This window comes from Leiobunum rupestre, chromosome 7 (assembly GCF_980474605.1).
Source record: "Leiobunum rupestre chromosome 7, qqLeiRupe1.1.hap1, whole genome shotgun sequence".
In the NCBI taxonomy this organism is placed as follows: Eukaryota; Metazoa; Arthropoda; class Arachnida; order Opiliones; family Sclerosomatidae; genus Leiobunum; species Leiobunum rupestre.
In genome coordinates this window covers 5668069-5680947 of record NC_143390.1, presented here as the reverse complement: position 1 = coordinate 5680947, position 12879 = coordinate 5668069, and the positions used below count along the sequence as shown (strand labels likewise).

Genomic DNA, 12879 nt, shown 5'->3' with positions numbered 1-12879 from the left:
TACTTGTTGTCAGGACTACCAATGGAATAAATACTTGTTGTCAGGACTACCAATGGAATAAATACTTGTTGTCAGGACTACCAATGGAATAAATACTTGTTGTCAGAACTACCAATGGAATAAATTCTTGTTGTCAGGACTACCAATGGAATAACTACTCGTTGTCAGGACTACCAATGGAATAAATACTCGTTGTTCAGACTACCAATGGAATAAATACTCGTGGTCATGACTACCAATAGAATTAATACTTGCTGTCATGACTACCAATCGAATAAATACTCGTTGTCAGGATTACCAATAGAATAAATAATCGTTGTCAGGATTACCAATAGAATAAATAATCGTTGTCAGGACTATCAATAGAATAAATACTCATTGTCAGGACTACCTATGGAATAATCAGGCTCCTTTTGCTTAGACGATCTGTAGCTCGGTCAGGCCAAAGTTTAGCCGTAGCTCCCCATTTAAAACTTTCCCGACCGATTTCATTCAAATACCTCGCCATATAATCCTTTCAGTTTACAAAGAGCCACGTAGCAGCCAACCCGAGAAGCTCAAAAACTAATGGGTTTTTGTCTGCTAAACAGCCACTTTGCGTTTTATAATAACAAATTTGCTGCTTAGCAGACGAAAATCCAGAAGTTTATGACTTTATGTGCTTCTCGGGTTGGCTGCTACGTGACTATGTAAACTGAAAGGGTTAACTTTGGAATTCTAAGTTACCAGTCTTAGATTGATGTGATGACGTACAACAAAGAGAAGGGGATACGGTGGGATAATCTGTGGCTTTGACGTCATCAACGACCTGGTGTTTCCCCCCTTTTTGTCAGCCCCCAGGCCCCCCATTATACCGCTGGTATTACGATTCAAAGTGTCCTACAGCACGAATCTTTACATTTTCTCCGTGAAGTCGCGTACGATAAGCCCCGAATCGCGCGATTCCAAACACCCTGTAAACCTTTCGCTTTCCTGATTATTGGTTATTTACGAGGTGCCAATTGCAATATATCACAATTACGCTGTCCACAATTACGAATGTATTAATTATTTTTAACACCCGCATTTAATAACGAAGGGGTTAGTTTTAATTGCAGCCAGCATCCCCAGGCGCCTATATATGCCACGGAAGCTTCGATACCCCAGTTCGTCTTCTTCCAAACTGATAAAATGTACTTTTTATTGAATGCGATTTTAATGTTGATTTGGTTCGAGAGAGACGCTTGTTTTTCCCTGGAAAAGCGTGCTGCGGCGCCCAAAGAGAAAAACGACACCATCCTGGTTATGGAACTACCCGCCTTCGTCAAAGAACGCTACAATGCCGAACGGGTAAGCTACGTTGATTTTCATTTCTTTTTCAAAATGGTCACTTCTCAAAGATATTTGCCGTAAGACAGATTAATCCAGTGCTAGATAACGTGTAAGATTGTGGTTTTATTGTGGACAATCATATGTAACATAATGATACCAAAGTATATCTCCCATAGGTAAAAATTCTATGAGAACTTGTTTCATATGGAAAATACTATAAGTGGACCCAAAAATGGTGAATTCTTATAATCTTTGGATTATTGAAAAGGTTGCCATGGAAATAAAATCGCGAGCCATGAGCTACACAATGGATTGTTAAAGGCACAAACGGCCGAGGAATTCTGCGCTTTTTCAAAATCCACTTCACTAACTTCCGTTTCCCATCTATAAAGCTAATGACGCGTCTTTCGTCACGAAATTCGAAGTGACGCGATTTACGTCATATCACGTTAACAAGGTTTCATTTATTTTTTAGTGATTTATTTGATTTAATTTACTAAATCATTAAATGAAAAGAGCTAGGTCAAATAATTTCTACGATCGCGTGTAAACCACTGACGCTCGAAGAAAAGGTAGACGGTAAAAAACACCGAGGTGGTAACAGACAGACAGTCACAATTTTATTAGCTGGGATTTAATCAAATCATATCCCCCTAGTATAATTGATAAAATCTTCAATGCCCATATGATTAAAAATGAATCTAAAGAAAAAATAAATTTAAAAACCTATTAACATTACCGTACGTAAAAGCTATTAGTGAAAGCACTTCTCGTCAATTAAAAAAACTAGACATTAACTTAATTAGTAAAAGTAATAATACCCTAAAAACACGCTTGTGAAAAATAGACAAAAATAAAATAAAAATGAATGTACGGGTGTTGTCTATAATATTCCATGTAACACTATGGTGCAAATTACGTAGGTCAAACAAAGCGCACCTTAAAAATAAAAAATAAATAACATGAAAAATGTATTAGAGAAGGTGTTATGCATAACGGCATTGCAAAACACATTTGGAACACTAGGGGACATGAAATTAAATAGGATGATGTCGAAATAATTTGTAAAGAAAATGATTGGTTCAAACGTCTGTTTAAAGAAAGTTTATGCATAAAAAAACGGGGTACCTTAAATCTTGACGAAGGTCTAAAAAATGGGGTAGCGTGCTTAATTAATTGTAAAAAAGAAAAAAAAACAAATACGATAATTTGTAAAAAGGCACCCCCTACACAGAAAATGTTGCAATAACATTAATAATTTTACGTTAGTTGAAAAAGAGCCAAAACTCTTTGTGGAAATCTATATTTTTAAAATAAAATCTTTTATTATAACGAACCATGGACCAAAAATATATTAACCTTTATTGTTCTTATTATTGTAATAAGGAAAATAATATATTGATATAAAATTCGAAAAAAATCTATTCAATAAATTTGGTTAAATTATTCCATTATCCATGAGTATAATACCAAAAGTTATTTTTTTATTCTAGTTTAACAAATTAACCGAATTAATATAGACGTAAAAAATGCATATTCAAAATTTGGGTAAAAACATTTTGAAATATCATTAAGTAGCTTCGTCCCAACCATGTCGAGTCAGGTATCGTTGAAAGCTCCACAAATATATTGAATTACCTTCAAATTTAGGGATAACTATGAACTGACTGGTATCTTTTATAATAAAAAGTCAAATTTCAGTATTTTTACACCATCTCAGAGACTATAGAGATCTAGACAGGGAGGAAATATCGCCTCTCGTGTGAAATCGGGGGGATACAATGGGCTCGTAGATAATTAGTATTTTCAGATAAAGTAGAGCGGACGTAGCGGTCAACGCGAGAAGCACGATTTGTTATTAGAAAACACTGAAATATAAACATAAAAGCATAATTATATTGTAGATCGAGCAACGGTAAAATCAAATGGAATTTCAGTATTCAATATTGTAAAAATATTTTCATTATGATGGCAACATTTATTTTCGAAAATTTACTGATTCAAAGATTTCAGTAAGCAATTTATCCTGTTTTAATTATTCTGATATTTAACTTTTTTAAATAGGAAGTTAAGGACCCTGGAGATGATACATTACCACTAGGTAACGTATATTTCTAAGTGTTTTAAAATGAATTAATTGCTTGCAATGGTTTGTAATAAACTGCAAGACTGTATTCATGAATGAATGAATGTTTCATTTCCTCTCCTAAAGTTGTTTGGGTGTAAAAAGGCGATATGTTTCGCTAAAATACGAGGTTATGAAAAAAAAACCAAGTCCGCTACTTAATTCCTAGTGGTTTCTAATCCCTAACGAATGCGTTGGAGGTTATATCAAATGGTTTAAAAACAGACCAAGTACCCCAATAGGGACACGTATCGATGGTAGTCTTTCTTGGGGTACATGGTCTGTGTTTTCACATTCAACGCATTCTCCACAGAATCACTGCGGCGTTGCCATAAACGGCGATCGGAAAATATACTGATGACGACAAACTTTACGCGACTACTTGTCTGTTTAATATGTAAAAGGGACCCAATAGGCGTTTAAATAAATCATCCTCCAAGGAAATCACCAGAAGTAATATTTCCGAGAGCCAGGACCTGCAAGTCACTGTTTATATACGTAGGGCTTGTTAAAATAATGGAAATTTTCCCCCTTTACGGCAGCAACAAACGTTCCCTTTCAACCAGGTAGCTTTTTTGACATATTAAGGCTTGGCAAAAACACGACGTTCTGCTTAAAGGTGAAAAGTTTCCATTACTTCAACAAGCACTATATAAACAATATCTGAGTGTTGTTATCTGAAACCCTGCGACGTCACCATTGTAATTTGCCCATTGATAAAAAACGGTAACTGTCATGGCGGCCAATATTAACACTACAGCTGTGACGTTACAAGTTTTCAAAATCGTATCAGACGACAACACTCTATACTCTATCCAATTCGAAAAAGAGTCACGTGACCACCATTAGCGTCTTAATGTCATGGCCGACATAAATTCGTTACCATCGCAACTACAATAGGCCACACCAAAGAGCAGAATACGAATATGTCAGCATGGTTATGTTTTTCAGGTGACCCAATTAATCCGGATGACTTCGACCGGGCGCAGAAACTTCCCGGTAAGACGGAGAATTCCCAGGGATAATAACTTAATAAAATGATAATATTTGGCGGTTTTTCCTTAGCTTCGTACTACGTGAATCCAAACAGCCCCATCGAGAGCGGAAAGTACTTCGAAGGAGATATCATCGAACCTGATATCGTGGTATGTATATTGTATACTGGATAAGATCATTTGGAATATGTTGCAGACTAGTGTCTAATAGATGATTATATAACACCTGTTCAGTGATTTGTCTAAAAGTAGTAATAGATCGATTTACAATTTTTAAGGGGCAGAGACAACTTTAAAGGGGTAAAATTCATCCGAGGTAACGTGGTGATGGCGTTATTTGTTAGTAGATGGCGCTCTGATAGCAACATGACGTCATATTTTTGATTTTCAACGATTGGTTGAACGTTTTCAGTTTTTAGTGGAGAACGGTTTTGTTGAGATTTAAAATACAAAATTATCTTCCCTGATTGGATAGTTTAAAATTGTATTATAGTGCCATCTATGGCGGAGAGTGTTAACTACTGTTAAAATTAATTGTTAATTTAAATTACAAAAATTATATATTTTTAATAAGAATTTAAAGTACTATAATTTAGTAATTAATAAATAAATTTAAAAAAAAGTTTGTTTTTCATAAACTTTATAGTGTCGCCATCTACCTCAAACATTATTAAATAGGAAGGTACCTCGGGTGGATTTCGCCCCTTTTTGCATATTTCCCGGTAGGCCATATGTGAATGCGTCTATACAGAGAGCCAGGACATACTTGTAAAAGCGCTATATTTTATTGTTTCAATGTAGAAGGGCACGCGCGCTATCAACTTTAGCCTTACAAATAAAACTAACATAAGCACGTGATTATTTTATACAGTGACTCGTGTTAGAATCCGATCCCGATGAAAAATGAGCTATTTTTAGAGCGCTATTTCGGCGGCGGCTTTAGGGTAATTTTATCAGCGGCAGCGGCGTTTGCCGGCGTAAGCATTAAAATGAGTTTAAGAATAAAAAATAAATAAAAAATAATTATTAAATGGACTAGTAACTAACGTGTGCATTCTTTATTTTAAAAGAAGTGCAGTGCTTCTGTTTCCATACCTAACAAATAAAGTTTGAGACTTAAATGGAACAGCTCGTTAAAAAGAATACTACTCGTCGTTGGCCAACTTCTATCAAAAATAATGGCGGCGCGCCAAGAAAAGATCAGCTGCGACGGCGTGGCGGTGCGGTTCGCCGCAAAATACATATTTTGGGGGCGGCGCGCCGGAAAAAAAACCGGACGCCCGAATATTGGTTTAAAATTTCGCTCACATACATAATATAAGAGACGGTGACTGAAAAAGAAACCATTCAACAATCTGTGACGACACGACCTCATCACGCAAGAATTAAGAAATCACCGATTCCCAACTGATTTTCGTTACTGAACGTACCCACGGCTTTCGTTTCACACGTGTATTTCAATTTGACACTTTCGATTTGCTTTTATTTTATTTACAGAACAGGAATGCGATTCGAGACACCCGAGTTTTGTGGCCTACTGGAAAAATTCCTTACGTCATTTCCGATGAATTTGGTAATTGAGTATTTTCCTTAGCAACATAAGGGGTCTCACTGTTCAGGCTTTAAAATGCACGCATTAATACTGGGAATAGGAAAATCACGGATAATTTTAGTTCAATGTGGACAAACTTGGCTGAAGTCGATTTCCGGCGTAGACGTAGTTTCGTAGAGAAGCTGGAGCATTCACGTTAAATTTTGACAATATGGCGCCGTTGTTATACGTTAAATGATTAGGCTTAGTAAGTTTTAGACCTTTTATTTTTTAAATTGGTTCTTTAAAAGTTTAAGTAATGGTAATTAACCATAGTGTTGAGTAAAAACATAAGCCTATAATATCGTTCCATGGGGAAAATTTTACTGAGAGAGAAAGAGAGAGCTAGTAACGAAGTGACGTCATCATAAGGAAAGAATTACCCACTAGCGACGGTGACGAAGCCCGTAATGCAGTCTGTCTTGTGAATAGCTCTCAGTAAAACTTTTGCATGTGAAGAATAGGAAGTGTCACACTTATGTAAAAATATTATAAACTTCTGGTATAATAACCAATAAGCCGCATATGGCTGAGGTTTATTTTTATCAAATTCACTGGAATCCATTTCATTTCTAAACTTAAAACATTTTATGATCGAAGCCTAACCTAACTTTCTCGCACGTATTGTTGCCTAAGCGTCTCGTAGTGATAGTTGAACAGAATTCTTGAGGCGCTTCACAGCGGCTGGTGTACCTCAGTAAGCCTTCCGATTTAGGCCACGCCTACCGTGTCAAAATATCGGAAACAGTGAGAACTTGGTACATGAGTTTAGATTGTGAAACCTAGGAGCAACAAACACAGCACCCCACACAAGGAGAACGGAACCCGTTAAAAGTCGTGCATTTGCTTGCGTACAGTTTTCATATGTTAGACAGTTAGACGCTTTAGCGCCTGCTGCCTACAGAAGGGAAAAATTCGGAAATTGCCTCCCCCCTGCCAGTTAAACATTCAGCGTAAAGGTTCGTCCAATGAAAATTGTACACAACACTGCGTTAGCGTGTTTAAAGGCTAGCTGCGTTCTCCTTGTGTTTGTTGCTCCTGGGTGAAACTACGTTTGAAATCCTACAAGTTTCTCCTACACCTTTTCGAGGGGTAGCTTTACTTGTCTATTCTACCTGTTCTGACAACTGCTGTAACTTAGGAATGATGGAAAGGAGCGTTATAGCGCGAGCCATGCAAGAATATCACGAAAAAACGTGCATCACTTTCGTTCCGAGGTCGTACGAGATGGACTACATTAACATCAAAAAAGGAGAAGGGTAAGACCTCATTTGGTCAACAAAGCTACGATCAAAGTGATAGTACTACGCTAACGCGAGTATTTATCTTCAGGTGTTACTCGATGGTCGGCATGCGGACCGGGGGCCAGGACGTCTCTTTGGGGCGCGGTTGCGTCTATGTGGGAACAACCATTCACGAATTGATGCACGCTTGCGGCTTCTTCCACGAACAAAGCCGAGCAGACAGAGATGATTACATTAACATTATGTGGCAGAACATTATACCTGGTAAATACCTCTTCACTATACTCGTATCAAATTTGGTAATGGTGTAAATTCTAAGGTAGCTAACGTTAAGATATCATTTCGCAGTTCACTGAATACATGTACTTCTGGAAATGTTTCTCGAAGGATAATTTTTCCACCTTCACGTTTCATTTTCTATGTATTTATTTAGCTTATAGGGACAATGAATTCACGGTCTGCCAGAACGATTTCCCTCTTAAAGTGGGATTCAATCGAACCGGTACCTCACTGGTTCTCTAGAATGTACCTTTTAAGACGCGGTTAAAACGCACGCCAGTGACGTTTTCCATTCCCCATTCCCGTGGCAGGGGAAAACTAGACCATGATGACAGAAGCCTTACAAGGGAGTAGCGATTTAACGGTTTTATCAGTGACCAAAGATATGAAGCCACCAACGGTCGATATATATAAAAAATTCACACGAGCAATCAGGGCCGTAACCAGGGGGGGGGGGTGCCACACGGGCCGTGCCCTACCTGGAATTTGAAGTGCCCTACCTAGAATTTTGAGATGAAATTGAAATCTGAGGAAAATGCCCTACCCAGATATTTTGGAGATCATTAAAGTTTTTCAGTTGTACGCATTTTTATTTTTATTTTTTTCTTTTATTTATTATTATAATTATTAATATAAACAAATAAAATTATAAAAAAAATATAAACTAAAATTTTCCATAGTCTATATATCTCTCTTCGTCATTACACCTGATATACAAAGATATTTCTATCGTGTGAGTTAAACGGTGTGTACCTACCCCACTCGAAAAGTTAAGATTATGAACTTGCAGTAAATCTAATACAAACGGGGCGCCCGTCACTCGTTACAGGCATAGCTGCACACCAAGACTTGGTCTCGCGCTCAGTGTCACCAAACGTTTTGTTTGGCCTTAGTCTCGTCTCGGTCTCATAAGAATTTCCCCAAAAACACGAGAGCTCGTCTCGGGCTCATAAGTTTGTTTTCCGAAATACGAGAGCTCGTCTCGGGCCCATAGATATTTACCTAACTACAAGAGCTCGTCTCGGGCTCATAGTTTTTTTCCTAACTACGAGAACTCGTCTCGGGCTCATAGTTTTTTTCCTAATTACGAGAGTTCGTCTCGGGATCATAGTTTTTTCTTAACTACGAGAGCTCGTCTCGAACTCATGAATTTTTTTAAACACGAGAGATCGTCTCGGTTTCATATTATTTTCTCCTAAACACAAGAGCTCGTCTCGAACTCATTCCTCTCCATAAACATTAGTGCTTTGTATCGGGCTCATACTTATTTCTGTTACTAACAAGGGCTCGTATCAGTCAAGTTAATAATAATTTGCATAACTCGCGGTTCTCATTCCAGTCTCTTAATATCTCTTTTAATTCTTATGATTTATTTATCAATATGAAAAATAGGAAGTCAAACGAAACCGCCGGGCGACTAGGCTTGGTACTCTCTTCACTACAGCAATCTTCGAAAATACCAGAAGGTATACTACTTTGGACCAATCAGAAAACGACTGGGATAAGTCACGTTATCCGAAATAGCCAATAGGCGCTTAAATAAATCATCCTCCTAGGAAATCGCCAAGAAGATATATTTCCGAGAGCCAGGACCCGCGAGGTTTTTGTTTATATAGTGCTTGTGGAAATAATGGAAAGTTTTCACCTGTAAACAGAACGTCGTGTTTTTTCCAAGCCTTATTAAGTCGAAAAAGCTAACGGGATAAAATATAACGCCATGGGGAACGCTTGTGGCTTGTAAAGGTAAAAAGTGTCAATTTTTTTTAACAAGCACTATATAAACAGTGACTTGCACGTCCTGGCTCTCAGAAATATTCCGAAATATTCCTTCTAGGTGATTTCCTGGGAGGATGATTTATTGAAGCGTCTTTTACGTAAACTCCGAATTAACCCTGTAGGCCAGAGCTCTCTTCACACGGCCAACTGTGCTCACGCGCTGTTCGAGCTTTAGCTATAAAATGTCACGCCAAACTATAGCGCAAACAGCACGTAATCAAAGTTGGTCGTATCGGAGAGAACAAAAGTGGTACGGTTACGGCACGTGTTGCTATGCGCCGCAGCACTCCCTAGTGGCCAAGGGAAACATAATCGTGGAAAAACGACCACATAAGCGTCTCTTAAAAATTAGAAGGTCTCATATCGGGCTCGTTACAAAAATATGGTATCAGTTGGACTTTATAATATTACTCTGCTCAGGCTCACAGCAATTTACTATATTTGAATGGTCTCATCTCGAGATCACAAAAATACGCTATATTAAAATGGTCTCATCTCGGTCTCACATTAAATGAACAAAACGTTTTGGTCTCTTCTCGGGCTCGAATCATTTTCTTAATAAAGCTTGGGCTCAGTCTCAAATCGAGCTCGGGCTCTTAGTGTGAGATGAGCCCGTTCAGCTTTGGTTACAGTCTCTGATTGACTGCCCATCGCACATTGGATGACAGTTAAAACATTATAATTTTCATCAATAGGCCTTTCCATCAATTTTTTCTACGTGCTTTCACTGTTTTTTCTACGTCACCCACCACCAATTTCGCTCAAACTAAACAAAAAGCTGGCTGTACTTTTTGCATTTTCCGGTAAAAATTTCCCCAAACATTTTACGCGGAGCTCGGGTTAGGCTTAGTGACTTCGGAATTCAAACTGATTTTAATTTATTTTTGATACTAATTGAATGAATTATTATTGCAATACTTATATCAACTCTGTGAAAGTATTGTTAATATATTTATTAATCTTAACCCGATACACTACTGTGGCTGTCAATGAAATGTTAAGCCTTAGTTCACAAGACTATAAACATAATTGTTAAACATCATCGAAATCATGTAAAATTTTTCGTTATTTTAAATATTTAAATCCCCTCCTATTATGACTAGTGAAGTAAACGAAATATTTTATACTTTAAACATTTGATATAACACATTTATTAAAATTACTGGGATTAATTTTAATCCGCCCTGTTTTGTAAATACTTACACTCGGCAGCAGACGACATACCGAGCTCAAGAATCGAGCGAGGGTAAAAACAAGGAGTAATATATATAACGTTGATCTAAAATATCCTTGCAAAAACAGTTTTCCTTCCCCGTAACGAACATTAGGAAAGGTCTATTTAAAAATATACATTGCGGAGCTCCTCGCTCGCTCATACTACGCCACTGAAAACAGTGCCCTACTAGTGCCCTACTAGTGCCCTACTCAAATTTTAAGGCTGGTTACGGCGCTGCGAGCAATATATTGTTGGACATAAGAGTCGCAAAGCGGAGTTTTTCCGGTCGACACACGAGTAAAGTTTTGAAAAACGGTCAGATTTTATGCCCGGGGCTTAAAGTCAAACATATATTTCGTATACATCCTTTTGGTTGAACAAAATTAAAGTATAACAATAAATGATGAAGAATATATGTATTTATAGTTAGAGATAATGACTAGTTTGAGACGATCCGCGGGTATCACGATCTAGTTTTCCCTCGGTACGAGCGGGGCGGACAAAGTCACCGGCGTGTGCCTCAATCGCCCAGGAATAAATCCATTTTAGGGCTATTTAGGGTAAGAATATTACTCATTGAGCATAAGGGAGAGTCATTCTCCCGAAGTATAAATACTCGCATTCTTGCCGTTATTGACATATTTTCAAATACTAAAGAAATTTTCTCTACGAGTAATGTTCTGTGTATGTGTGATCGAAAATGCAACGTATATATTTTGTGAAATGATGAAATCAAATGAAAAACGTTGCTCACCGAAAAACTTGAACAAAAATGTCGGCTCCCTCGATTAAGCATCACGGGAAGCTCATACTTTTAAAATAACTCAAATCGCAGTAAATCAGTAAGAAACGCTTTCATGAAGGTACAAGATTGAACTAATTCGGTCTAATATTTCACTAGTGGCTGCCAGACAGAATAGCCCCACCACAAAATAAGAATTCATACGCACTTGGTGACATCTCTAAGTAATAGAGACAAACATATCTTTATTTTGTTTAAGTTAACTCCACCACATTGCGTCAATGTGGTTTGAAAAACATAGGCCATCAAATGTTTCCTTCGTCAAAGCCTAAACTGCTTACCGTCGGTCTTATTGCTCCACGCAGGCATGCAGTACAATTTCGCCAAGTATTCATTGGCGGAGATTCAGCACCTGGGTGAAGCGTACGACTACCATTCGGTGATGCATTACGGCTCCACGGCTTTCTCGAAGAATAACTACTCGCCGACCATCGTCCCTAAAACTCCCGGAATGACCATCGGTCAAAGAGGAGGATTCAGCGATACCGACGTCGCCAAATTGAGAAAGCTCTACAGTTGCGACTACATGCAAGTTGACGAACCCATTGGCGTAAACGAATTCAAGGGTACGTAGGAAATTAATTTATTTTCACTTTTGCCATTGGCGGTGGTTATTTTTGAGATGAAACAAAGAATTTTTGCTTGACAAGGCAATTCTTTAGAAAACGAGCCATCCGGGAAACCAGGGCAGTACCGTATTAACCCATTGCAGGGCCCCTGCTCTTCGATCTTCTTTGGGCCACTCGCCATTCACCCAGAGCCTCTGTTCTTGGTAGGCCATTAGGGCTAGGGGTGGACGGAATTGAAGTGTGGTCTAATGACCACTTAAATCATTACTTGTTTAAGTACTAGCTTAGAAATCATGGCGAGCTGGTACTAGTCATTGGAAGTGTCAGATAACGATGTCCAAGAAATCGCCGCCAACAGCCTTTTCTTGAAATAAGACAAGGCTTATTGGCAATTGTACCAGTAAGAATAACGCAAAGTTTGACAAAATAGAGATAAATTATTAGGTAGTTATTTAGTAAATTAAGACAAACTCGGACAAACTATCTTTAACCGATATCATTCCTTAGCATTCGTAGAGCGATGAAAATTTTTAATATTTAAATTTCTTATGTCAAGCAAACATTTGATGGCGTTTTCTCTTCCACTTCCAGAGAACCACGACGTGAGCTGCAAAGACGACAATTCGAAATGCAATGAGTGGAAGTCGAAGGGATACTGTTTCCAGTACTCAAGTTTTATGAAAAATCAATGTAAGAGATCTTGCTCTCAGTGTTAAATGTGCCTTTTAAATTCGAATAAAATTACCATAAATACAGCCTCAATAAACACGTGTTTCTTATTTCTCGTTGAGCTAAGGCAGTTAAAAAGAGTACTACCCTAGCAGGGAAAGTCAAGTTACTGGTGACGCGACAGTCTAGAGGATATATCTCATACCGACCAGCAGGATACAAATTTAAATTTCCTATTACGTTCTAAGCTGTCACGACCATATTATAAGCACAAGCTTGTTAAATAGGCTGCGTCCGAAAAA

At 37.9% G+C, this 12879-nt stretch overlaps 1 protein-coding gene across 1 annotated transcript; it reads left to right on the top strand.

Annotated features, from left to right (window-relative positions):
* The first annotated feature begins 4286 nt into the window (after positions 1 to 4286).
* Positions 4287 to 12644, top strand: LOC149934173 (hatching enzyme 1.2-like). The gene is made up of 7 exons (XM_090181639.1): positions 4287 to 4435; positions 4502 to 4581; positions 5929 to 6004; positions 7164 to 7281; positions 7355 to 7530; positions 11645 to 11905; positions 12500 to 12644. The coding sequence occupies exons 1-7, from the start codon at positions 4363 to 4365 to the stop codon at positions 12622 to 12624; spliced, it is 909 nt and encodes a 302-aa protein (XP_090037765.1). The 5' UTR covers positions 4287 to 4362; the 3' UTR covers positions 12625 to 12644.
* Positions 12645 to 12879: the final 235 nt, after the last annotated feature.